This window comes from Aotus nancymaae, unplaced genomic scaffold (assembly GCF_030222135.1).
Source record: "Aotus nancymaae isolate 86718 unplaced genomic scaffold, 86718_ANA_hifiasm-v0.15.2.pri h1tg000033l, whole genome shotgun sequence".
Lineage (NCBI taxonomy): Eukaryota > Metazoa > Chordata > Mammalia > Primates > Aotidae > Aotus > Aotus nancymaae.
Genome location: NW_026988447.1, coordinates 45,270,523 through 45,297,468, shown reverse-complemented (window position 1 = coordinate 45,297,468; position 26,946 = coordinate 45,270,523). Strand labels below are relative to the sequence as shown.

General features: G+C 36.6%; 1 protein-coding gene, 1 long non-coding RNA gene and 1 other non-coding gene across 4 annotated transcripts in view; 1 reads left to right on the top strand and 2 right to left on the bottom strand.

The window, feature by feature from the left end:
• TNIP3 (TNFAIP3 interacting protein 3) overlaps nt 1-26,946 on the bottom strand; it is a 107,296-nt gene that overhangs the window by 55,007 nt on the left and 25,343 nt on the right. For both annotated transcript variants that reach the window (XM_012473073.2, XM_064383910.1), the window contains exon 3: nt 5,232-5,352. In XM_012473073.2, the coding sequence (XP_012328496.2) occupies nt 5,232-5,352 (121 nt within the window). The remainder of the gene's footprint in view (nt 1-5,231; nt 5,353-26,946) is intronic.
• On the top strand, nt 6,280-25,854 carry LOC105731369 (uncharacterized). Its single transcript, XR_001110699.3, has 5 exons — nt 6,280-6,452; nt 12,720-12,851; nt 13,153-13,231; nt 16,898-16,979; nt 23,449-25,854. It is a non-coding gene; the product is annotated as an uncharacterized LOC105731369 (long non-coding RNA).
• On the bottom strand, nt 15,495-15,601 carry LOC135277847 (U6 spliceosomal RNA). The gene has a single exon (XR_010345427.1). It is a non-coding gene; the product is annotated as a U6 spliceosomal RNA (small nuclear RNA).

Here is a 26,946-nt window from a genome sequence, read left to right as displayed (position 1 = left end):
AATATATTTCAAGCACCCAATAGGGTGCTTTCTTTTGTATTTGAAGATATACAACTGCAGGTTCATACGTTCTTTTCACAATTTTCACATAGTACTTGTACTGTAACTTGGTTTTATATAACTTTCATTTAACATTCATTTTGGAATCTTAATGTCATTCTCACTTAGGCAATTATTTTTCCTTTGCCTGCAAGACTTTAAATGACCTTCGATCACTAACTTTCTACTTCTTCAACTCCCCCGGAATATAAAAGCATACTTTCATGCTCATGGACTTCCTCATGTTCATCAATAGCAACTTTCTGTTTCCTCAAAGCATGAGTCAGTCTGTTCATTTCTCTTATAGTAATTCTTCTTCCTTACGTATTCTTGGCAATAGTAGTTGATCAGAAAGGGAACTTGACATACGTCTCAGGCTTCTTCATTAAATTATATCTTTCATTCAGTCACACCCTTCACATCCCACAAAGCCATAAAGAAACTAATTTCCTGATCCTGGAAAGGGAATCTACCTTATCGTTCTTAGGCTAACTTCATTCAGTGTGAAAACGAGAGAAGCCTTCTACAGTCCCTACGATTGGCTCACTCTTGTCTTAACTAAATAGAAATTTTCTTATATTTTTTCCTTCCTATCAATATCACAGCAAAAATGTGAAGGTCTTTTTTTTGTTCTGAGTATAAGATTTCTTTCTGCAGAGTGTTATTGTGTAAATAGCAGCTCAGCAGAGATTCCACCTGGAAACTAAGCCACGTTTATTAAAAGTATCAAATAATTGAAATACCTGCAGAGGACAACTGAGGAGGTTATGCCAGTTCTATTGAGATGAAGATGGGAGACTCCTGGGGGCTGTTCTGGGAGAATTTACCCTGGTTAAGAATCAAGTCACCTGATTCTTGGATCAAGTGGCTTGATCCAAGTGTGATGCTTCAAACTCAAAGAGGAGTTAGTCTGATGACAGTATTGTTCCTGACACCAGCCAGAGCTCTGGCCTAGTTTTCAAATAACTCTGATGTGAGGGAGGGAAAATCAAATCTAGGAAGTACAGGGCAATTGTTTTCATTAGACAGATTTGAGTTTAGGTCCAGAATCTAAATCCCATTAGCTGTATGATCATGAGAAAATTGTTTAGCCTCATTGAACTCCAGTTTCCCATCTGTGGAGGGGTAAAGATGAAATGGGCTAATGAATGGAAGTACTGTGCAAAATGCTGGCCAAGAGTAGGCACTCAATAGACAGCAGCTAAAATTCAAACAATGACAAACTGAAAGGACTGTGACCCTCTGGCAAACACTGGACGTGCAAGCTAAAGTTGGAAAAGAAGTGTCTCCACCTTGGTTGCAAGAGCAATAGTGTTTGGTTGCATTTGAGTTCTTGAAGACATATTCCACATTGAGCACACTTGACACAGTGAGTGGTAACCAACGGTGCTCCCGAGAGTGGTACAGCAAACTTCGAGAAGCAAGGACAGTTTGAGCATCTGAAAACTTTTGGCAGTCAAGAACTTCATGACACCAAGAAGGGCAAGACCAAATGGTAGCTTCCATACAAGAACTGAGAGATTAAGCTTATGAGTATACATTTGATGTTCCCCTGCAGACTCTGAGAACTATTTGTAGAGGAATTATAAGGTAAATTGATTGTATATTCAGTGTTAGCAGGTCTCATGAAACCAAACAAGTTGTTTACTACTGGTGATTTCTAGAAAATTCTATGTTGTGATAGTTTAGACCTTCATGGAGCACTATACCCTATCCTCAAAAAATCCGTGAGTCTCTCATAATCCATATGAGAGAAAACACATAGATATGTAAGTGATTACAAAAGCAAAATGATAAAGTCTATAAATGACATACAAAGAAAATAAAGATGTAGGACAAAGCGGGGAGGGGACTGAGTAACACTATGTGGGACTAGAGAGGATGAAAAGGTTTCAGAACAAGAAAGTTTGAATTGACATAAAAAGGCAGTTCATCAAATGGGCAAGGAAGCAAGGATTTCCAGAAAGAGTAAGCAGCATGTGAAATGATAACACAGGAAGCTTCATGGTTTGTCAAAGGCTTACGGGTAACTAGAACACAGGGTGCACTTTGGAAAGTAGCAGAATATATAGAAGACACTAAAACACTCTAAGAAAAATATGCACAAACTTGGCTTTCTATCCTGATACAAGTTGGCGAATTTAGACAACGTTTTAAAATTCCTGTGAGTTTTAATTTTCTCATTTGGAAAATGTGGATAAAGACAGTAGGCATCAAACAAAATAAAGCATTGACCCCAATACGTGTTTACCCCAACAAGTATTATATCCTTCTTCTAATGTTTGGTTCTAAATGTGACAGAAGCTATATCTTGAAGGACTGTATAGATGATGCAAAGGCCTTTGAATTCAATGATGTATGTAAAGAGATCTACTTTTAAGCTTTAAGCACTTTTAGGTTTTAAGTACATTAGTAAGATCTATGTTGATAGAATGAAGAAAAAGGAAAAAAGTCCAGAGATGTAATAAAAGCAGATTAGACAAGATCCTTAGGGAAGGTCCAGAGTGAAGGGAAGATGGCACTACTCTGTGAATGGTGCCACCTGAGTCGTGCAGCATGGTGGCCCTGAGGGATTCCCTCAAATCTGGATGACTGGGCACCTAGTGAGTCATTTACCAGTATACAAAGTGTATGTGGTGGTGGCTGGGAGAGATGACAAGCAGATACAGCAGGAAATATATTGAATTCACTCAGGAAATACTGAGAGGAAAGAGAGTACATGTAGAAAAACACTCCATGTTTAGTAAGTACATGTGTCTGGAGTCATCGTCATATATTTTGTAGTTTATTGAGCTTAGGACAGATTCCTGAGAAACACTAATATAGCACAAGCAGGTGATATAAGGGAAGCCAGTGAAGGTGAGTAAGAAGGAGAAACCAGAGGAAAAAAGCGGGGAGGGGTGGGGAGGATGTCCAGGGATTCATATTACAGATGTCAATGGAGTAAGACATTTTAAGAAAATTGAATGACTAAATAGCATCAGATGCAAATGAGAAGACAAGAGAAAAGTAAAATGCAAAATGACTGCTGGATTTATCCAGATGGAGGTTATTAACGGTGTGATAGGAGTGGGAAAGTTTTGGATGCTGTGATCAATGAGCTTGGCTATGATGTGTAAGAGTGAGTTCAAACATTACCCATAAAAGAAGATGGGGTCTCATATATGCTTGAAGTGAAAGAGAATTGTACATATTTTAAGTTGGTGAGAGGTGATGGAGATATTGAAGATATAGGAACCCCCACACTATTAAATGATTGGTCTTATCATACAGTGGTGGTTTTCAAACTCAACTCGGTCCTCACTGCTACTGTGCAATTTATTTTAGTTTCGCTTATCTCTTCTGTCTCCCTGCCTTCCAACAGTCATTTCATATCTTCCTCAATTTCCTTAAGCCATGGGTCTTACCCCCTACTCTCTCAGTCTCTGTAAATGTCTTTATGTCATACTTCATGAAGAGAATAGAAAATATCAGCTAAGAATCTGCTGACCTTTGCCTGGAAGTGTGAAGTGTAGGAGAATGGGCACATCTCCTCAATGAGGTCATAGGAGAATCAGTATCTTAGAGAGACACACAAGTTTCAGTGAAGTCCCAGAAGGAGGCAGAACCTGTATCTAAAAGGATGGTAATAAGGATGTAGAATAGGTTTTTGTCATGTAAGGAAGGACGAAGAAGATAAATGAACAGAATTTCAAGGAAGGTCAGTCATGATCAAATGGGTCTTAGAGGATGGTAATGAGAGGATATGAGGATGAGGGTATGAGAGGAAATTAAAATTAGGACCATGAAATTTCTTTCTGGGGTTAGACAAGAACGTGGCTAGGAAAAGCACACATTTCCATGAAGGAATAAATTTCTAGTTGGGAGTCAGAGGTGTATATGCGAGGGCTTGGAGTTGGAATGAGAACAGAAGAAAATGGAAGAAAGAGGCCTTCTTTGACCTCTTAACCATTAGTACACATTCATCTGTAACTCTGAAATAAAGACAACCTGTTCAGGAAGAAGTTAAGTTTTTAAACAGGAAAAAGTGCCTAAATACAGAAAGCACACAACACTATTCATGACATGAATGAAAGAAAGAGGTGCAGGAGTATGCACGGCATATTAAGTGAAAAAAGGTAAGTTAACAAGACAGATGTATGTATACATGTGTGTGGGTAAAACACAGAGATATTCCACATGCTGAGAGATGCTCTCTATAGGTGGTGAGCCTACTGGTGGTTTCAAAGCCAGATCCATGTTTAGTGAGTCCTGAGGCCTATACAATTCTGGGATTTCCTTTAAAAGAAAAAAGAAACAAATTTATGGATGCAAATTAGTTATAAAAGTAAATATTTGTTTAAGGGAGCCCAAGCTCCATTATCTATACAGTGAATCTGTCTCTGGATGATTTTTATTGTTTTCTGTGTTTATCCATATACATTTTCTACACTGAGAATGAACTTCTTTAGAAAGAAGAACTAATGTTATTTTTAAGCAGAAGTATAAATTACTTTTTAAAATGCCAACCATGCTCTCAAACGCACTCATAATATATATATGTGTATATATATATATTTTAATAAGAATTGTGAAAGATAGTTTTTAATTGAGAGGACTACAGAGTTTAAGAGTGCATGTTGTCATAGGATGCACGTCTAGAAAGTCATCTGTAAAATTCCTAGCTTGAGCTCACCCTTGATTTGCTTATATAAAGCACCACAGACAAATATCCTGAAACAAGTGGAAGTTCAAAGTCAAACAACTCCTTTGATCAGTGAAACCTTGTTTTTTCTTACAAAAATACAAAATAAAACAAAAACAGCTACAAAAAATCATCGACATGGTTTATACTGATTTTGGTAACCCAATTTAAATGAGTTTACTCAAAACGGATTATTTCTTCCCAGAAAAGAGTTGCCCCTGCAATAAACATTCTTTCAAGTAGCATGAGCTCCTCACCTTCTTGTAGTCACAGCTGCCTGGGCACTTTAAACTGGAAAGTGCCAGCAAATTCTTCTGCTGAAGAATTTCTTTAGTAACAGGAAGTGACTGTGTGAGAGAAGTTTTACACTGCTTCACTTTATCCTCTCAGCTGACAAGGAAGTACATGACTGACTGTAAATGACTTGGGGACTGTCCCTGCAAATTCTTCTTGGTGAATAAGCTGTTGAAGGGTAATTGAGATCAGGAGAAAAAAGGTGCTTTCTTACCTTTGGAGAACATGGATTTCTGTGAGTTGTCATGGCCTCTGGGGTGACCCCTTTTGGATGAGGAGAAGCATTTCTCTCAATCAGGTCCTGGATTTTTTTGTCCAGCTCTATGCTTTCACATCTGCCCAGAAAGACATGGGAAAGTCACATGATACAAAGGTAATTAAAAATTATTCAGGCGTAGAGTGAGTTTATGGATGACATGGAGGTGTTATTTGTGTATGATACTTCTCTATGATCTCCCAAACTCCAATCTCATTATGTTTTCATTAGTCCATGCTGTGAGAGCATTCTGAAAGAGCATTAGAGTTTAATTTTCACTTACAAAGGAAGATAGGGAAAAGTTTACGAATTTTCACAGTCTGAGAACAATGGCAAGAATTGAATTGAACACTCACAGTGAGCCAGATTCTTTCATGCATTTTCTTGTTCAATGTGTACAGCAACCTATTAAAGTAGTTACTGTCCCCTGCATTTGACAGGCAAGCAAACTTGTGTTTAGGAAGTTAACTAACTTACTGACTTAAGTGAAGTCAAACTGTGAAACATTGGCAGGGCCAAGATCAAACTCAGATCTGTAGAATTCTATAGCCTGTCTCAACCATTTTTGTTGTTTGTCTTCAATTAACCTGAAAACAAATCCCTAAGAAGCTACTTGCCACCAAATGGAAATAATATATTACAGCTGAAGAGTTTCTGGAAGCCCCCTTAAGGAGAATCTAGTCCAACTGCTTCCCAGAGGGAGTTGCTCACAGTCACATGACCATTAGCTGATAACACCAAGATTTAAACCAGAGCTTCCTACAGAAATCAAATTTTTATTTTTCCTTTATACCAAGGGTCCCCAACCCCCATTACCAGTCTGGGGCCTGTTAGGAACTGGGCCACACAGCAGGAGGTGAGAGGCAGGCAAGCGAGCAAAGTTTCATTTGTATTTACAGCCACTCCCCATTGCTCACATCACCGCCTGAGCTCTGTCTCCTGTCAAATTAGCAGTGGCTTTAGTTTCTCACAGAAGCACAAATCCTGTTGTGAACTGTACACGCGAGGGGTCTAGGTTGTATGAACCTTATCGTGAACTGTGCAAGTGAGGGATCTAGGCTGCGTGCTCCTTACGAGAATCTAATGCCTGATGACCTGTCACTGTCTCCCGTCACCCCCAGATGGGACCCTCTAGTTGCAGGAAAACAAGCTCAGGGCTCCTGCTGATTCTACATTATGGTGAGTTGTATAATTATTTCACTATATATTACAATGTAATAACACCAATATGGTGCACAATAAATGTAATGCTCTTGAAGCCATCCTACTCCCGCCCCAGTCCATAGAAAAACTATCTTTCATGAAACCAGTGCCTGGTGCCAAAAAGACTGGGGACTACTGCTTTATACCATGTTGGTATGATGGAGAAATTTTCTCATTAAAAACACAACTCACAAGAAAAAATGCATTAATTGTGTGATTTTTTTCTTACACTGTATAAATATATATATATATATACACATATGGCCTGCCTCATCATATCTCACCACCTGAAAATAACCCCTTGGAGGAGTTCTTGCAAGAGTAAGTCTCAAAGTTGTCTCCAAAGAAAATAAATAAGTAGATGAATGGCCTAATCAAATGCCTTGTATGGCAGAGGTTGCTAGGGTTGTCTTCTCAATCCACCACCTTTGTTGAGAGTGGCTTGCAGGAGGAGGTTCTGACAGCCATGTTTCTATTGATATGACTTGAACTTGCCTTTTGATTATAACTGTTTGGACCAAGAGTAAACATCTGATCCCAGTTTGGCCGGTGGGATTCTATTCTGTGTGTGGAGAGAGCTTAGAATGAAGCATATGGGTCAAAGAATGCAGAGCTGAGAGACGGAGAGAGCCCTGACAATTTTCTAGTTCAGAATCAGCCCCTTCTAAGGCCTGACTACCTTGCAACCTCTGTGAACCACTTCATGTCATTATAATGAATTCTCTCTCATTATTTTTTAAAGCTAGCTTTGCTTGGTTTCTGTTATCTATAATCAAAAATCCCTATATATGTACCTTGACTTTCATATTTTTATTTTATATTTTTTGTTTTATCTTATATTTTTTTGAGACAGAGTTTCGCTCTTATTGCCCAGACTGAAGTGCAATGGTGCAATCTCAGCTCACTGCAACCTCTGCCCATGCCCCACCCCAACGATGCCCGGCTAATTTTTTGTAGTTTTAGTAGAGATGGGTTTTGCCATGTTGGCCAGGCTGGTCTCGAACTCCAGACCTCAGGTGATCCTCCCACCTCGGCCTCCCAAAGTGCTGGGATTACAGGCGTGAGCCACCAAGCCCAGCTGACTTTCATATTTATATTATTTCTTTCAGGCCGTGAAATGTCTGTACATCATGCGCCGTTTATGATCCAATTGTAAAATATGGGCCACTGGGTCTATGGCAAATCCTTCCTGGTGCGTAACATTGAGTTTGGATCTATCTTCAAGGCTTCCCTCAAACCTGTGAGGAGGAAAGTCACACAATTTGTTTAGTAACTGCCTTAAATCCTTCAGATTAATTAGATCCCCAAGTAGCAACAGAATTGGACTAGTCTAAATGTTAAGCTCCTGAAGCAGCTTTTGAATCTATTCTGAATCAGACTTGCCTGCCAAGATGTCACAGGACTTTCTGGTACTGCATCCCTTTGTGACAAACAAGTTACTCAGCCACTTTAGTCCCAGACAGGTCATTTGGAGATAAAATCCGTTATGATCTCCAAGTCATCAGATGATCTCGTTTTCTTTCTTTGTAATCTCATCTTCTACTGTCTTCCTTTCTGCTATTTTTCTTCCAGATACATTTGCCTCATCAAATTTTATGGAACATGCCAAGCAGTTCCCACTCCAGGCCTTGGCATTTGCTCTTCCTCTGCAAAACTTAGTCACCCACTTCATTCAGTGCTGGCTCAAATGTCATTTCTTCATGAAAGCCTCTGCTGACTAGCCCATCTGAACTAGCTTTCTCAGCCCCATCACTATTCTCCCTTAATTCTGTTTTATTTTCTCATTTGAATTTTTTTTCTTTTTTTGATTTCTTATTTCTTTACTGTTTTCCTCCCTTGCCCCATATCTGTCCCAGGAAAGAAGAAAGGCCTTCGTCTGTGTTTATTCACTGCTCTGTCTCAGCACTTAGTAGGACATCAATAAGGATTTGTTATTGAATAAATATGACTCCAGGATGAGGTTTATCTCAAAATACCTAGTTATTAACTAAAATCTAACCAATAAATTAGGTGTTTATCTAAAATATATGTAAATAACCTCAAACGCATGGGACTGATAAAGTTGAAACACAAATCAGTAAGCAAGGAAACACTAGCAGCAGCTTCAGAATGGACACTCAAGCTCGACTGGTATTGCCTTCACGGCTGCCTTGTTCTTTTTTACTTGTATTATGTGTGTTCTTCAATATGAAACAACAGTTGAGAATCCACTTTTGCAAGGCACTGACTTTTCACAGAAAAAAATCACATGCAGTGATGACTTTCAAATTGTTTCATTTTCAGTGGTGAGCACTTTGGAAGCCAGCAGTTACTGTTCCCTTTTCGTTTGGACAGAGTAGTGAAGGTTCGGCCTCAGAGCTGGGGCCCCGTGTCCTCTCACATGAGCCTGGTTCAGCACACGCCCGTCAAGACCACAATTAAAGAGGGATGGGCCCTCATGAGGATATTGGGTTTCTGAGCTTGGCGTACAGTGAGACTCAGCATAGTGACTACAACTTCACTGACTTTGGCCACTACAGGAAGAGGAGAAGTGGCAGCAAAGAAAAAGAGAATCATATGGTGGTGACCAGACATGGGGGACTTTGATCACACCTATGGAGAGAGTGGGTGCCAGTGCTGACCACTGTGGGAGGGGTAGGTTTTGAGCACTCAGGAATCCAGCTAGGAACTGAAAGGACACAGGAGGAGTGGAGCTCCAGGGATTATAGCACAGTAAGGACTTGCACTCACGGTCTTTTCTCATTGCCAATATTACAGACGTTGCAACTATTACAAATATGCCTCAGAACTTACATAGGAAGCCTCTGAAAGAAGCATTGTGATGCAGTAGAATAAACACACTTTTAGAGTTGAACGTAACAGTGGGACCTAGTATATGTCTTTTAGCTTCTGTGAACCTTATTGGCCTGCTTTGTAAACAGGGGAAAACAATGTAAGACTGTGAGCCTGTCAGTAGGATTAGTGATGTCATATGTACAATGCTCAGCACAGTGCCAGGCACGCCATAGATGCTCAGTGATTGATACTGTTATTATTCTCAGAGTCTGGAATAGTTACCAAATGTTCTAACAAATGAGTTTGGAAAGTAGGAGTCATAAATTTAGTATACCACCATAAAGAAAAGAAAAGCACAAAAAATGTTCATTGGGTTCAAAATATACTCAAAAAGTTTGGTCACACTTTAAATAAAAGAGAATTATGTCACCTACTTGGGTTTTATAGCATTCTTAGGAAAACTTTTAGATTATTCTTTAATTAATGTAAGAATTTATACATGAAAATATTTTGTATTCTCTTTTGAATTAGTGAAATTCATTATGTTTCATAAATTTCAATTTGACCTAGATTTGTTTCACAGAAGAAAGTACTTATCAAATTTCATTTTTTTCCTGTAAAGCTCAACATTCTGAGAATTGAAAGGCAGAATTAATTAAAGTTGAAAAATCCTCCTTTTCTATTTAGATCACTTAATAATTGCGTCCAACGGTGTTGTGCTCTTAATATAACACTATGACCTGAGGTTTGCATTAGGGTAAAACAAACAAACCAACAAACAAAAAAACACCCTATCAATCTTTTAAACATCAATAGAACAGATCCTACATAATCCTTGCATTAGTTCTGTGGGTACTAGTTGTCCCCACCTTGGGATCTGTTCCCAGAATCTGCTCAACTGATTGAGAGTTATGACTCCAGCGGTCTCTGCTCTGGACCCTACCTCTTAATCACACATATTTTTCAGATGGGAAGCTTGAGCGTCAGTGAGGTTAAGCACCTTCTCCCAGGTCACTTGACTCATGGAGAGCAGGGTAAGAATTCATGCTGAAGCCAGTGACTTTTTACTCTACATCTGGGATCCTAGTGATCAAAGCAATTCTTAAAACAGCAGGGCCATGGGGGGCTGTGTTATTTCCAAAGAATTTGTTTTAGGTTTTCCATTTTGACAGGCATTTCTGCTGTAGGGCTAAAGAAAACAACTATAGGTTCCTCCAACTGAAATATAGCTGATTTGTAAAGTCAGATGTTCAAAGAGGCTTGGGAGATAAGATATAGGGATCGGGTCTACCTTTTATATTTTTGACCAGGGCCAATGAATGGAATTCAATAAAATTAAATACAAAATAATATGTGTGCTATGTGTTTATCATCTCTTCCTGAAGATAGGGTCTCTAGCAAGTTCTGGACCTCTCAAAAACTTAAAGGCCCTGATCCAACTTTAGCTACTTTCAAAAGTGACCACTTTTTTTGGTCTAAGAGTATACTTTTATTATGGTTTCTTTCTTTTTTTTTTTTCTTAACCATGCAGGAACTATAAAAATTCAGAAATGACTCTTTGAACCAAATACTATTACTAAAATCTTGGTTTAAGGGGGCATTTTTACTAAATTATAAATGAACAGAGAATTATGGAGGCAATATTATTAGGCTAAGAGTTTGAGGTGAGGGTGACAGAAATAAATGAAATTCAGTAAATACCTGTTGGGTCTTGGCTTCTTCATAACTTATTTTAAATTTACATGGAAAGAAATCTCCTTCCTTGCTATCCTTCCCTCCTGCTCTTCACTCACAAGAATAAATCAATATAGAAATTAAATAGAAATGATATTAATATGAATTAGATTTTATCAGTAGGATAGCAGGTTTCACCAATTTGACAATAAAACTTAAAAAAAAATTCCCCTAAGTTATATATTATTATGAGCTGTTTTTCCCAGACTAACATTGGGAAATAAAAATCTGCCCCATAATTTCCGTGAGCAACAAGAGAGGACACAGAAAGAGATCAATGATTTTTAGGTATATTTGGAACCCTCATATTTTTGTTACTTGTTCAAAGGTCTCCAGTACAAAAGTCTCCAAAAAATTATCTAAAGGGTGCAATATGTTTTTGAATATCATTTAATGAGCCCATCGAACATTTGTTCATTTAAATTTTACTAGTTGATTAGAGCCTAAAAACTGTTAACTTGTAGAATCCTGTCTAGTAGAGAAGATAATCTAAAAGGTTATGGTTTATTGCCTTGTATGGCAGTTCTGTATCTAATCATGTTATTCTAACATTTCTCTACTAAATTGCCTATAAATACCCAGCTCCTCAAATGCTCCTGGAATGAGCTCTCTTATATTTCAGGATACCTCTTTAATTAATGCATTGAATAAAACCTTGGACACGGGTTCATTTTATGTTTGCATGAGCATCATGTTTTCAACTTTTTGTAAATTATACATTAATACCCCTGGATATCAGTGCTTTAAGACCATGGAATTTCGAGTTGACACTAATGATGCCTGGTGAGCATGCAACCCCAAACCACCAGACTTGGTTTTCATGGTTACATGGTATGGTTGCCTCATTAGTATTGCTAAGTAATATAAATTCTAGAGGAAAATAATTACATTCAATAGAAAAAATAGATAACCAGTCTTAGAAATAACTTGAAAATTGTTTAGTTGGCCTCCTGCATTTAGATAACAAAGAAATGAGGCTCAGTGGGGCTAACTGATAGACAGTAAAGCCAGGACAAGAATTTAGGACGTTAGCATTCCTCCTTCCTCTACACACTCACCCACCTCAAATGCCACATTTCTTCCCAGTCCATGGCCGAGGTCACATTTTCTGCTTTGATTTATGTCATAAACCATTATTTTCAGGAAAGACCCTGGAGAACAAAGCTCATTTTCAAATATGAGAAAAGGAAGAATTGATAGTAGATTATTCTATAATGGAAATGCTTCCAGATATTCAAACATCAGGAATCCGGGTGACCCAGAATGAGAAGTGTTGTGTAAAAGATGCTAATCAAGCAGCAATTTTTAGGTTTTACTTTTTGTTATTATGATTAGTACTGTAAGTATGCTCCTGGTGGTTCTGGGAAGAAACAAGTAACCCATAAATTACCCTGTGTATGTGTGTTTTAGATGACTGAGTTCAGGTGTCTTAATTATTTTAGCAATTGGAAATACTAACAGTTGTGTCTTAAGAGCATAGTAGAAGAGAAAGGGTTTGCTCCGAGAATTTTGAAAGTCCTCGGACAAGAAGGAACGTTTCTAAAGTTTTACCCAAGGCTATGTGGTTTAAAAATGTAAATAGATGTCAAAGAATTGTATTTGCATGTTTGAAATGAAAGCCCAGAGAGTGGGGTGGGGGGATGTTTCTTATGAACCTGGGCTCCATTATTGCCCTCAATCTGCGTTCTTGGCTGGCTCCCTGTTTATTTCCTCTCTGTTTTTGTGATGTACCAGGTCACCGTACTGATGCCGCAAACCTGATCCAAACCTCTTGCGGCCATGCCCAGGAGGACCGTGCAGGCAGAGGAGCCAGTTTGGAGCAGAGATAGAGTGCGGTTGCAGGTGCTGGCGCAAGCTCCATGAGAGGTAAGGAGTGAACAGAGTTCTGTAGAAACCACATCCTCCTACAGGCATCCTGCTGACATAGGTTTGGCCTTCTTCTTGAGACTGCTCTGCATGAGTGACACAATCTCATTCACAAAACAGAGTGACAGGTTAAAACAGAATGTAGAGCTTTTGAAAACACAGTGTTCTAACAGAAGATATTCTGATATACGCATATCTTGGCCTTTTTGTCCGGCATGTTTACTTGCATTTTATATCCTTTGGATTATAAACCCCAAGAAGGCAGAGATGGGTTTAACCTGCTAATCATTTTATTTTTCAGAGCCTCACAGTGATTATTAAGTATCTGAAAAGAGAGTAAATTGACAAGAACAACTAGATCTGAAGTCAACAAATACAAGGTAATATTGAAAGAGGAGAAGCTCTCATTGAAAAGTCCTGTGCCAGCTGATCCCCTGTCTTCTTCAGATGCACTCTGTCTACATTATCCATATTATGTCTTTCCTTCTCAGCGTCAGTAAATCTACCTCTGGGAAAAAGGGCTGACAAAGGTTTAACAGCTGAGTGGTGTAACAGGGACACACCTGTCTGCTACAGACCATAGAATGTCCATGTCAGTGAGCAGGGCTCTGGAGGTATCCTGGAGTTCAGAAGTGTTGAGTTCAATACTTTTCTAACAAACTCTCAGAGTCTCTTAATAAAAGCTAAAAGAAAAATGATGCCACCTTAGCTTTCATGGGTGGTGTAAGCCTGGAAGACCAAGTTATGCTAAGATATGATCTTCTATCCGGGGACCCAGGACCCTAGTAGAGAAAAAGGACAAATCTAAGAAGAGGGTCAAACACTGTTAACTCTCACTACCATTTACTCCAAAGTTGAAGATTACACAAAATTTACTCTCTGACAGGGACACAGAAAGAACATAGCTTAGTAGCATTATGGGTCAACAGAGGGAAGCTTCCTTTTGTTGTTGTTATTTTAGTACGGCATGCTATCATTAAGGTAATTTTTTATTTATTTGAAACTCTATTTTCTTGAAGAAGCAGAGACTCTAAAGATTGAGAGACTAGAAAACATAGCTCCTAACCAACTTTATGAACAAGGCTGAACCCTTATATTTAGGTGACGAAAAACTTGGCACTTGCTCTAACATTTGTATCACCTGTTAATGCACCATTGTTCTACAGTAGAAATAAACTCAGATGGGTTTATTGATGAACACCTGGAAAAGAGCAAAGTTAAGCTGGCTATACATGCACAGAAAAATTATATATTTTATTGTTAATGTTCTTCGAAATAGGCATTTCAACAAGAACATTTAAATGATGTATTTTACAGTTGTGTCTATGTCGGAAAAATGAAGTAGAGTATATAAGTTATGTCTGATACACTCACCTCATGCAACCACATCCTGTGTCAACTAGAGTTGTCCTTTAACTTATCAAAATGTTTCTCTCAAATCTCTACCTGAATGTTAAGACAGTTCCAAGATGTGACATTCTCTAGGAAGATGAGAACACTAAGTTTTGATTCATGTCTAATAATTTTCCATAGTATCTCACTGTTATTTGTTAACTATGTATTTAAGTAAAGATTATCATCATATAACAAAACACTACTATCTTAAAATTATTCTCTTAACTCAAACCAATATTGTTAAGGCTGAGTTTCATTGGGACAAATATTTGAAAGGACTTTTTTCTTTAAGACACAGAAATTGATAAAAATAATTTTATTCAAAAAAAATAATAATAATAATAATTTTATTCAAATTCTTTGAAATTATAGTAAAGATGGTGAGAAAGACATGATGTTTATGACTATATCTGACATAATAAGTTATTTAGCATATACTTATGAGTGGTCTAAAAATTTTATAATAGAAATACATTAACTTTCTATGTAATCATTAAATAACATTTATTTGAAACAACAGTTTAAATGTGAATTTTTTCACATCTGCATTGGAATTTCCTTTGTCTTTTGAGTTTGTGTGCATATTATACAAAGAAAATGCCGAGCCAAGTGAAGACTAACCGCTAAAACAGTTTGCCAATCTCAATCTGTGCCTGACCTGTCTGTGGATGTTAAGGAATGTTAAGAAATAATGGAATAAATTATTGAAGACATTCTTTCTGTGTGAAATATTTGGAATATGTTGTAACAGCTTACTGAGGGTCACAAACTGTCATAAGACAGCATTAATGTCTGTTCTCATCTCTGATGGCACGTTCCCAATCCTTTTGTGTAGCTGATAAAGCACAAGCCAATTTTTGTCAGATCCTTTGCTTTAGTTTTGTTAGAGATGGTACAAAATATGCTGGAAGAAATCACGATCAGCTGTTATTCTGTGCAGGGTAATTCTGCGTATTCGACGAGAACTGCTTCTGAAACGCTTCTATGGAGCTTTAAAGGGTTCATCTGCTATTAGAAAGATTGCATTGATTTAATGATGCCTCTAGAGGGCACTCTGCACTCAGTTCAGGTCGAAAATAAGTTTCTGAGGTTGCTTGCACTTTTCCCCAAGGTTTTCATTTTGAATTCAGGAGAGTGAGTATGAGTGTAGACAATGTGTGGTGTACATGTGAGTGATAATTATAGCTCATTTCTTTTGTTTCATTTATGTTAAAACTTTAAAAAAATATTTCTTTTATTTTCTTTAAAAAAAATATGTAACACTTCACAAATTTGCATTACATCCTTGCACGTAGACGGTACTAATCTCCTCTGTATTTTTCCACTTTTAGTATATGTGCTGCTGAAGTGAGCACAATTATTTTGGTTTTTAAGTTGCAATCATTGTTGGACATTTACATAATAGACTTACATCCAATAGCTTTCCTCCTATATGCTCTGTAGAAGCTTTTCAGAAACAGTTTTCATTACCTATGTAGAATTACCCTATACATAATAACAATCAATTATGATTTGATTCAGAATGTTTTGTGCCATCTCTAACAAAACTAATGTAAGGAATCTGACAAAAAGTGTTTTCTGCTTTATCAGCTATACAAAAGTATTGGGACCTGCTATCAGAAGTGAGAAGAGACATTACATTGTCATATGTAAGCTGATTTTTATAAAGAATTTCAATAATTCATATTCATTGTCTTCCTTTGTGATCTTCATATGGATGTGAAATTGATGATCTTGGAATTTCTTTTTGTGCCAGAAATTAAGAAGAATTCAAAGAATTGATCAAATATGGTATACTTTTGACATCAAATTATATAATAAGAATACATTATAATTCATCAAATAAAGTAGGAATTATTAATCTATACTGATAAAAATGTTAAACATAAATGGCTTTTCTTTACGTTAGAATGCCTACTGATAAGTATAGAGAACATTATGCATTAGAAAATCGTTGCTTGACAACTATAGTAGTAATAATCTCAGTAAGAAGTATCAATAGATGCTAAGACTAGTGGCTGATGATTTGATAAGAAATAGGATCTTTACATAATTTCATACTCTCACCACCAAGTATGTAGTGAACAATAAGGGAAATATAAAAGAATAACATTACATTGGAGAATCTTGGCAGACACCACTTTAATCAAATGATCAAGGTTAAAATCACCTGTAATGAGAAAAATCCAAACTATGACCACATGATAAAATGGATTTAAATAAAACTTCACATCTGTGATATTCTTGCCAAAAAATATAAAGCCTGAATCTAATTACAAGGAAACATTAGCCAAAAGAAAACTGAGAGACATTCTACAGAATATTAAGTCTATAATGTTTTAGAGTATCAGGTCGTAAAAGTTAAATGAAGACTGAGAAACTGACCCAGATTGTAAGAGACTAAAAATTATGAAAACTAAATGTAATGTAAGATCCTGGATTGGAGCCTTTTTTATGCAAAGGATATTAATAGGATAATCGGCAAAACCTGGATGTGGTTTGAGGATTAGATGTAGTACTGTATCAATGTTCATTTCCTAATTTTAATGATTATCTTGTGATATTATTGGAGAATGTCCTTGTTTATAGAATATGCCTACTAAATCATCCAGTGGTAACTTTTTTAATTTTATTTTTTTTCTTGCTCACAGAACAAACTTTAAACTTCCAGTGGTAACTTATTTCCAAATGACTGAGGAAAAACTATTTTTGTGCACTTCTTTAAAATTTTTGGTAAGTTTGAAATTATTTTATAAGTGCAAAAAAGCAATTAAAATATTAAACCTAAAAAATGAGATCTAATTTGATACTTAAAATTATCTCTTGCTCAATGTAGGAATCATTTTATAAAAATCAAATTAGCATTTGATTATGTAGCAGGAACTAAGATGCAGACCAATAAATCTTTCTTGGGGTTTGTGAAATTAGTGCAAACCAAAGCAACTAAAATGATTTAGTTTTTGTTTTGTTTTTCTAAAAGGATGTGGAGAAAGAACATTTATGTGCATCAAATTACTGTGATGGTGTGTTCTAGCCCAAGGATTCTAGAAAATGAAATGAAGTACTCCCACTATAATATTTAAAGTTCACATAGTAAAAAACACAAACAAACAAACAAAATCCTAAACCTTGAATGTCTTCACCTTTGCTTTGTTTAATGGCTGGCATTTCACCTCCCTGTGGACTTCTCATAATAAGCAAATAGGCTCTGTTGGAATTCTCAGATTATAGAAGTCTGCCTTTGGAAATGTGAGTCAGTGCTGACATCCATGAACAATAGGAAAAAAAATGCACACACACACACACACACACACACACACACAGACTTCTTCTTGGCTGGGCTCAGTGACTCATGCTTGTAATCCTAGCACTTTGGGAAGCCAGGGTGGGTAGATCACCTGAGGTCAGAAGTTTGAGACCAGCCTGGCCAACATGGTGAACCCTGTCTCTACCAAAATTATAAAAATTAGCCAGGCGTGGTAGTGGGCACCTATAATCCCAGCTACTCGGGAGGCTGAGGCAGGAGAATCCCTTGAACCCGGGAAGTGGATGTTGCAGTGAGCCAAGATTACACCACTTCACTACAGCCTGGGTGAAAAAACAAAACTCTGTCTCAGGAAAAAAAAAAAAAAAGACTTCTTCTCAATTAAGCCAATAAATATTTTTTAAAAACCTCTTTGTGTAAGTCCCATACACCTTCAAAATCAACTGTCTGTGTGCTCATAATTTCAGATGAGATTATAGAAGAAAGAAATGTGTATATAAGAGAATATTAAAAATTATTTTTTAAGAAACAGTGGTGTGAGCCTTGACATCAGAGCAACACATGGATTAAAATGGAATTATATTACAGCATTACTTTTGGCTGGAAAAGTTATAAAACATAAAAAAATTACGGACTTTATTTATTTCTGAGTGTAGAGAGTGAACCATTTTTTTCCTAGGTGAAATGCCAAAACCACTTGGTTCTCTTTGTTTATTGTAGCATGTCAACAATCGAATTCAGATGGGAATTAACAAGGGTCATGACAATGTGAGAGACCAGGAAATTAAAACAGTTATCTAGAATAAAATTGTTTGTTGTTCGTCATTAACCTCTTCATATGATTGACATAAAAGCAAATCCAGTATTCATAGTAATGCAGCTATACAAAGGCTAGAAGACAAATTCCTAAGACTGGGTAAGTTAGATTAGTTGGCAGCAACGGCAAGTCTCACATAGAGCTGGCATTTCAGAGACAAACAGACCAGGGCTGATAGCACGGGTAGTAAGAACAGGGACCAGCAGGGGGTGAAGTGAACTGGTTTTGTGAGTGATGATAGGATGGGAACAGTACCATTCTGCTAAAGAAATGACATTTTCCCTCAGGTTGCTGATGCTTGTAGAAATACATACAAACAAACAGACCTCCTGCCCAGGCTAGTCACAGAGATGGCAGGATTCATGGAGCCAGGCACTGCATTAAATACCATATGCTTGATTTCATTCAGTCTGCAGAAGGTCCTCTGAAGATGGAAACTGTCTCCCTATTCTTAGAGTTGAGGGAACTGAGATTCACAGAGATTAAGTAATTTGTTCAAGGTGAGCTCTTAACCACTGCATTTACTCAGGAATAAATGATCCATTTTCTGTACACAGAAATAAACTGACAAGATCTGTAACATTTTCTTTTTACAGCTTTTGAGTCTAAAACTAATACTGTGATAAAAATCCATTTTAAACCTGTGTTTGTAAATTGCTAAAGGTAAAGAATTAGAACAGAACAACTAGTGATAATGGTAGAGGTAGGTCTTTTTAATAAGTTTTTTCCTGTAACAAGTATAGTTTTTTTTTAAGTAAGAAAATAAATGAATGCATACAATATTTGGTTCTAAAGAGCTAAAATTCCAGAATTGGTACAGGAAGCAATTGTGTGTGATTGACTACGTAATAGAAATCATAGCAATTAAATGTGAAATTCCAGTGAGATTTGGAAAACCAAAGAATCTGTCACATTTATTTTTTAATGGAATTACAAACTACCTGAGATATAAAGTATATACAGTTTTGAAGTTGAAAAAAATTAAAAATTGCTTAGTAATATACATTAATACCCAAGATAACAATAAATATTTAGTAAAGACTAAACAAATGCTGAATAAATAAATAAGTAGAAAAAAGAAGTACTTTAATCTTTTGTATAAAGATTTTTATAATTGTTACAATAACACAATTTCAATGTAGAAAATTTAGAATAAACTTATGATAGATTTGCTCATATTTTCTATTTATATATGTATTTTTAAAATTGAGATTACAGATACATAGTATTTTATATTTCTGATTAGTGTTTCATCAGGTCTTTAAAATATATAAGAAATAAAATTCTCCTTCTTTTTCTCAAAGCTCCAGGGGTAGAATAAGAATTCAGTTTAAAGCATTCAAGAACAAGCACAAATAGACTTGACTCAAAGTCTTAATGAACTTAAAAAAAATACAATGTGTTAAATACACCAAAAATGGGGGAAAAAATCAACTAGAAAGCAGTGGGCTATTTATTGGTGGTACATAAAAGTTGTATTCATAAATAGCAAGCAGATGGCTGCTAAGAGTTAAGAAACTTGGTGTTTAGCTTTACTGTTAAAGACTTTGGATGTTCTTACACCAATGTTCTCTTTAAGAACACCTAAGTCCGGCCAGCACTGTGGCTCATGCCTGTAATCCCAGTGTTTTGGGAGACCAAGGCCGGTGGATCACCTGAGGTCAGGAGTTCGAGACCAGCCTGGCCAACATGGTGAAACACCCTCTCTACTAAAAATACAAAACTTAGCTGGGCGTGGTGGTGGGAGCCTGTAATCCCAGCTACTTGGGAGGCTGAGGCAGGAGAATTGCTTGTACCTGGTGGGAGAAGGGGAAGCAGAGGTTGCAGTGAGCCGAGATCACTCCACTGCACTCCAGCCTGGGTGACAGAGCAAGACTGTGTCTCAAACAAAACAAAACAAAAACAACAAAAAACACCCAAGTTCAAGCTCAAATACACATTTGAAGTATTTAAATTTTTTTAAATAAAAATGAAGAATCAAAGAGAATAATGAGAAAGAGATTGTCTTTAACATGTAAATCTATTTCAAACCTAGCTGGAAAGCTAAACATAAACAAAAAACTGGGAATTACCCAAGAATTCTGAAGAAATTTGGGGACAAAGTTAGAAATCCTCCTCAAAATACATTAGCTACCGTGAAAGAGAAATGGAGATTGTTGGTATGATTCCTGTCAATAAGGAGAGCCATATAAGAAAGTTAAAGTCCTTATCAGTGAGCAGTGGAACGTCATGGTATAGATTCACTACTATACAAATGATTTATGCTATGGAAATAAAAGTTTCTGTAATGACAAATCTTGCTTGACTGATTAAATACACATGTGAAAGATTCACTAAGATTACAGGCAAAGACAATTTTTGTTCTGTCATGTTTTTAAAAATAGATCCTAGAAAAGAACTAAAGGATGTGGATAATAAGCATATTTCTGGGTGAGTATAAATATTTATTCTTTCTTAAGGACCTTGGCTAGGAGAAGTTTCATTCTTGTTTTTTTTTTTTTTAAATTACTTCTAAAAGAAAGTAAGCAATGACATTTTTAGGACTTTTCAAACCAAAATGCTAAAGCAAAAGGAATAAACTACAGAGAAAATACACAAATTTATAGGAATAGACTGAAAAGTAGCACATGACCTTTACTGTAAAGAATTGCATTTAGAGAACGAAATAACCCAAAACATGTGGATTTGATACATATGGCTGAAACTTTCTGTTGCAAAGAGATTTACGAGGTGTTTAGATTGTTTGCTTATGAAATCATTCTCACAGAGCTACAGTGCAAAATTTTTCAGTGACTAGATTTTATCATTCATTTGGCAAATAACCACTGAGCACCTATTATGGATGCATTTCTTGATGGTTAGCATATTATGTCAATGAACAAAACAGAAAAAAATCCCTGTTTTTGTGGAGCTCACATTTTAAGGTTTCTGTTAAAAACAACAAAAACTGTAGCATTATTTTGCCTCTAAACAAATTTAGTGAATTTACCTACAAGTTTCTTAATAAACATGGCTTGAAAGATCTAGAAGGCCAACTCAACTGATCAAGAAGATGGGTTGCCTTAAGGTAAAATGTTTAAAAGTTGGTTTATGTGTCTGGAAAATATAAGTTCAGAGAGAGTTTTAACAAAATCATGGAATATGTTATGAGAACAATCCCTTCTTTCAAAGTGATGATGGCCTGAGCTGTCATAAAATATACATATAGCTCTGAGATATCTAAAATTTTTAAATAAAAACGAAGAATTAGAGAGGATAATGAGAAAGAGACTGTCTTTAACATGTGAACCTTTTAAAGAGATCTTTGAAAGGGTATGGATCCTTTTTGACGGCCAGAGATACAAAATTGTGAACAATTAAGAGAAAGTTTAGTGAAATCCTAAAACCAACCAATCAAACAAAAGGACTTGAGAAAACACAGATGTGGCATGGCAAGTCCAGCTGAAAGCATTGAACAAGGAGAAAGAGGGGATAGATAATTCAAAACAAAAAATAAAGCAGAACAAAAAACAAAACCAGAAAATCTATGGAAACCTGGGACACACTTATGGAGATGGTGGTGATACAACTTTAGGGAACCAGGAAGGGATGGATGCTAGAGCTGGAAAACTGTTAGTAAAATACTGATATTATCTACCAGCACACTAAGCTTAAAGATATACCTATACAGCTAGCTGTTACTTAGCACTTTTCACTTCAAGGAAGTCAGGCATGAGGTCTAGAAGAAAAGAATCTTGTGACTTTTCTAGCCCAGTAATACCCCTTTCTAGCAGAGGTAGATGGGTAGGAAAAACAAGGACTTCAAAGGCCCTGGTTATGAGCAGGGATCAATGAATGGGAGGAGGAAGTGGCACCCGGGAACCATTGATTAAACATTTCAATCCATGACAAGCTGAAACATCTGAGATTAAGCTTATCACTGAACTGATCTTTATCTCCCGAATTCTTCTATTCTTAACTGAAATTAAAAATAGTGTGTGTGCCAAACTTCAACAGCCTGAGAAGAATGGCCTGAAGAAGAGAAAGCTGATCCTGCAAACACAAATCCACAATGCCCAGAGAAGCATCATTCTTTTGGTACCCTCAGATAAGAAAGGAAACCAAAGGAGCCTAATCTTTACAAGGTGGCATCAGAGTAGGTAACTTCTCAGGGTAGGTACCTGAGGACAGTTGTGTAGGTTGCTGTGTAAGAGCACCTGGCTTAGGAGCGAAGATTGGGACACAGCCCATTCTCTACCTGCCAAGCCAAGAGCCCTTGTGAGGGGCTGCATACACTCAGAAAAAAGCGTGCCTTTTTCTCAATTACACAAAGGCACTACACAAGCTAGCATTACCCTGGGAACTGTGTCCCCTCAAAAACCACTGTCAGAGGCAGAGCCCCTATCTGTCAATACTGAGATGGCATTTGGCATTTCTTTCTTTTGCATGTTGCCAACGCTGTGACTGCTTTCACTTGGTTCCTTTACTGCCCCCAGATGGGCACAGACATGCTAAAGGAACTTCCTCTTGCCATCGTTCTTACCCAAACAGGTTACACCAACCACACCTGAGAATGCTGAACAATGGGTTCACTGAGACAACTGCAGAAGAGTTTCAACAGCGATGCTACAAAATTTACAAATTCCCTTTTGCATAATCCACTAAGAAGAGGAATATTTACAGTCCAGGATTTCTCAAAAACTTTATAGTAGGGCCCTCAGTAGACTTTATTTAGATGCAACGTGTCAAAACTGTACCTAGTTAGGACTTGTCAGGCTGAGGGGGTTTTCCATATTTCTGAGCAACGTTTTTCATCTTTACACAGAGCTTTGACAGCTGGCAGCTGTGGGGTCCCTGGCAGTCTCTGGATTCATAGAGATCCCTGAGCACACATGCTCTGACCAGCAGGCTCCTGTGGTGCTTTTAGTAACCACCAATGAACTGCTGTATTTTCCTATGATAGAACAAGCTAGTTCAAAGAGAACTGTGGCTAACACTTACTGCCAAAGTTATTGGTTTAGTGATCCTGAAGTTACTGCCAGCAATCAGGCACTTTGGCTATCTTTTTCTCAACAGATTCTTTGTTGTTGTTTATTTTTGTTTCAATTTCCTCAGAGAGCTTTTTATTTCTTTTTATCCAGCAGATTTCTGGAACCCCTGCTCAGCTGGTCATTTCAAGTCCTCTTTTCAGGCTCTGTTAAGAGAACAAACAAAACTGTACTGGAAAATCACTTATCATGGGTAGAACTAAACCCGGAGAGAAGTGTCACACAGTGAAACTGGCTTTTGGATCTGCTTGGTGAGAGTGAAAGTAAAGGTCACTTTTTGGTAAGATTCTCTGAATACTAGTAAAAGTGGAACTGTGTGCTGGGGAAGAGAGTAGGAGTTGAAGGTCAAGGGGGAACTTTGGTGGCACAATAACCATGATTAATTTGTGAATGGACTCTAAGCTATGTCAATGGATGCTTCTGATGAGTCTGAATGAGTAGGGGGCAGGAAAGAAAGTTTTGAGGTGTGAGGAAAGTCCAGAAAACATGCTAATCAAATGTGCCATGAAAGGGGACAATTGGGTGGCCATATGATGCTTTATTTAGTGCTTGTAATAATCACAGGAGGACTCACTGCAGAAATCACAAGGATGTTCCATGCAAGATGGCGTGTGGTCGATGGCTGGCTTTTTACAGAAGCAGCAGGCTCCCGGGTGGATCATCTGGTTACTAGGCATTGTTTTGTATCTCATGTGCTTAAAATTAGTTTCAAAGCATTATGTTGTATGTCTCAAAATCAAACGAAATTCCCTAAATAAAAGACAATAGCTTTTCTAAGAAGAAGACATAAATATGGTTCTACAGCACGAGTGTCATAATTTTTGCCTTAGGCAAATTTAGAGCTAGAATGTTTGTAAGAGTTTTCTAACTAAGCCCATCTAGCTTCATGCAATACATGTCTGCATGTTGTTCTCCCAAGCCTGTGTCATGATGGGAAGAGCCTTGGACCTGAAATCAGAAGAGTTGTATTCTAGATTTAGAATACTAGCTATGATCTGGGCAATTACTTAGCTTATTCATTTGTATATTAACTAATACAAATATTCATTTATTCAACAGTTACATACCAAGAACCTGCTATGTATTAGTACATGAGGATCTCATTTTCCTCATATGTAAATTAAAGAAACTACCTAGATAAACTCCAACATTGAAATCATATAATTTATTTTAAATGTCACATTATTTTGAAGCATTGAGATAAAAATCTAGGTCATCTCACAAACAAATGGAAATACATCCCATGCTCATGGATGGGTAGAATCAATATTATGAAAATGAACATACTGTCAAAAGCAATCTACAAATTCAATGCAATTCCCATCAAAATACCACCATCATTTTTCACAGAACTAGAAAAAACAATCCTAAAATTCATATGGAACCAAAAAAAGAGCCCGCATAACCAAGGAAAGACTAAGCAAAAAAGAATGAATCTGGAGGCATCACATTGCCCAACTTCAAAATACACTATAAGGCCTTAGTGACCAAAGCAACATGGTACTAGTACAAAAATAGGCACATACACCAATGGAACAGAATAGAGAACCCAGAAATAAGTCCAAATACTTACAGCCAACTGACTTTGACAATGCAAACAAAAATATAAACTGAGGAAAGGACTCCCTATTCAACAAATGGTGCTGGCATAATTGGCAAGCCACATGTGGAAGAATGAAACTGGATCCTCATCTCTCACCTTACACAAAAATCAACTCACGATGAATCAAAGATTTAAATCTAAGACCTGAAACCATAAAAATTTTAGAAGATAACATTTAAAAAAAAACCTTCTAGACACTGGCTTAAGTAAAGACTTCATGACCAAGAACCCAAAAGCAAATGCAAAAGAAAAAAAAAAACAAGATAGATGGGATTTAAATAAACTGAAAAGCTTCTGCACAGCAAAAGAAAGAATCAACAGAGTAAACAGACAACCCACACTGTAGGAGAAAATCTTCACAATCAATGTATCAAACAAAGGACTAATATCCAGAATCTACAAGGATCTCAAACAAATCAGCAAGAAAAAATAAACAATCCCATCAAAAATTGGGCTTAGGAAATGAATAGACAATTCTCAAAACAAGACATGCAAATAACCAACAAACACGAAACAATGCTCAATATCAGTAATTATAAGGAAAATGCATATCAAAACCAAAATGCGATACCACCTTACTCCTGCAAGAATGGCCATAATCAAAAAATCAAAAATAATAGATGTTGGCATGGATGTGATGAAAAGGGAACACTGTTACACTGCTGGTGGGAATGTAAACTGCTACAACCACTATGGAAGATAGTGTGAATATTCTTAAAGAATTAAAAGTAGATCTACCATTTGATTCAGCAATCCTACTACTGGGTATCTACCCAGAGGAAAAGAAGTCATTCTATGAAAAAGATACTTGTACACGCATGTTTATAGCAGCACAATTCACAACTGCAAAAATAGGAACCAACCCAAATGCCTGTCAGTCAATGAGTGGATAAAGAAAATGTGAGATATATATAATAATAATAATAATAAAATTATATATATATATATATATAATGAAATACTATTCAGCCATAAAAAGAACAAAATATATTCTGAGTGAAGTAACTCAGGAATAAAAAACAAACGTCATATGTTCTCATTCATAAGTGGGAGCTAAGCTATTAGGACTCAAATGCATAAGAATAATACAATGGACTTTGGGGACTCAGAAGAAAGGGTGGGACAGGGGTGAGGAATAAAAGACTATACATTGGGTACAGTGTACACTGCCCAGGTGATGGGTGTACCAAAATCTCAGAATTCACCCTTGAAGAATTATTCATATAAGCAAACACCACCTGTTCCCTAAATAGCTGTTAAAATAAAACATTTTTAAAAATCTAGGTCATCTCATATAATACATAAACTTATTTATCAGGTTATTGGACCACGTATTTTCAAATAGTAACCTGTTTTATTTTTTAATGGATATTTACATTATAGAAATACACTCATTTTAACAAACAAATGATAGAGAACACAAAAAAGTTAATAATGTTCCTATGCTTCCTTCAGTTCCACTCTACTCTGATAATTAGTATTAACATCACTCTTCCATATTTTTCTCTGTGTTTATACAAATATAAGTAGAGTATATATACAATATGTATGTGTATATACAAATATATATACTAATACACAATACATTTTTCTTTTCTTTTTAAAATATATTTATATAGTTTATAAATTAAATATTTAATATTAAAACAAATATTGTATTATATATACCTCTCCTAATTTTTTTATTTTGCATTTATGCAAACATCTCTGACTATTCCATCAGTTCATACACATTGCTCTAATTACTTTAAATAGTCAAATAGTATTTGAAAATTTTGAATGGACCAAATTTTCTTAGTGAAAGGAAAATAAACTTAGGGCCCTGAAATCACTAACCTAAAGGGAAAAGTCAAGCTGGAAACTATTTAGGGCAAACCTGCCTCCCATTCTATTCAAAGTCACCCCTTTGTTCACGGAGATAACTGCATATCTGATTGCCTCATTTGTAGAGTCTAATCAGAAAGTCCAACGAATACAACCATTTGTCT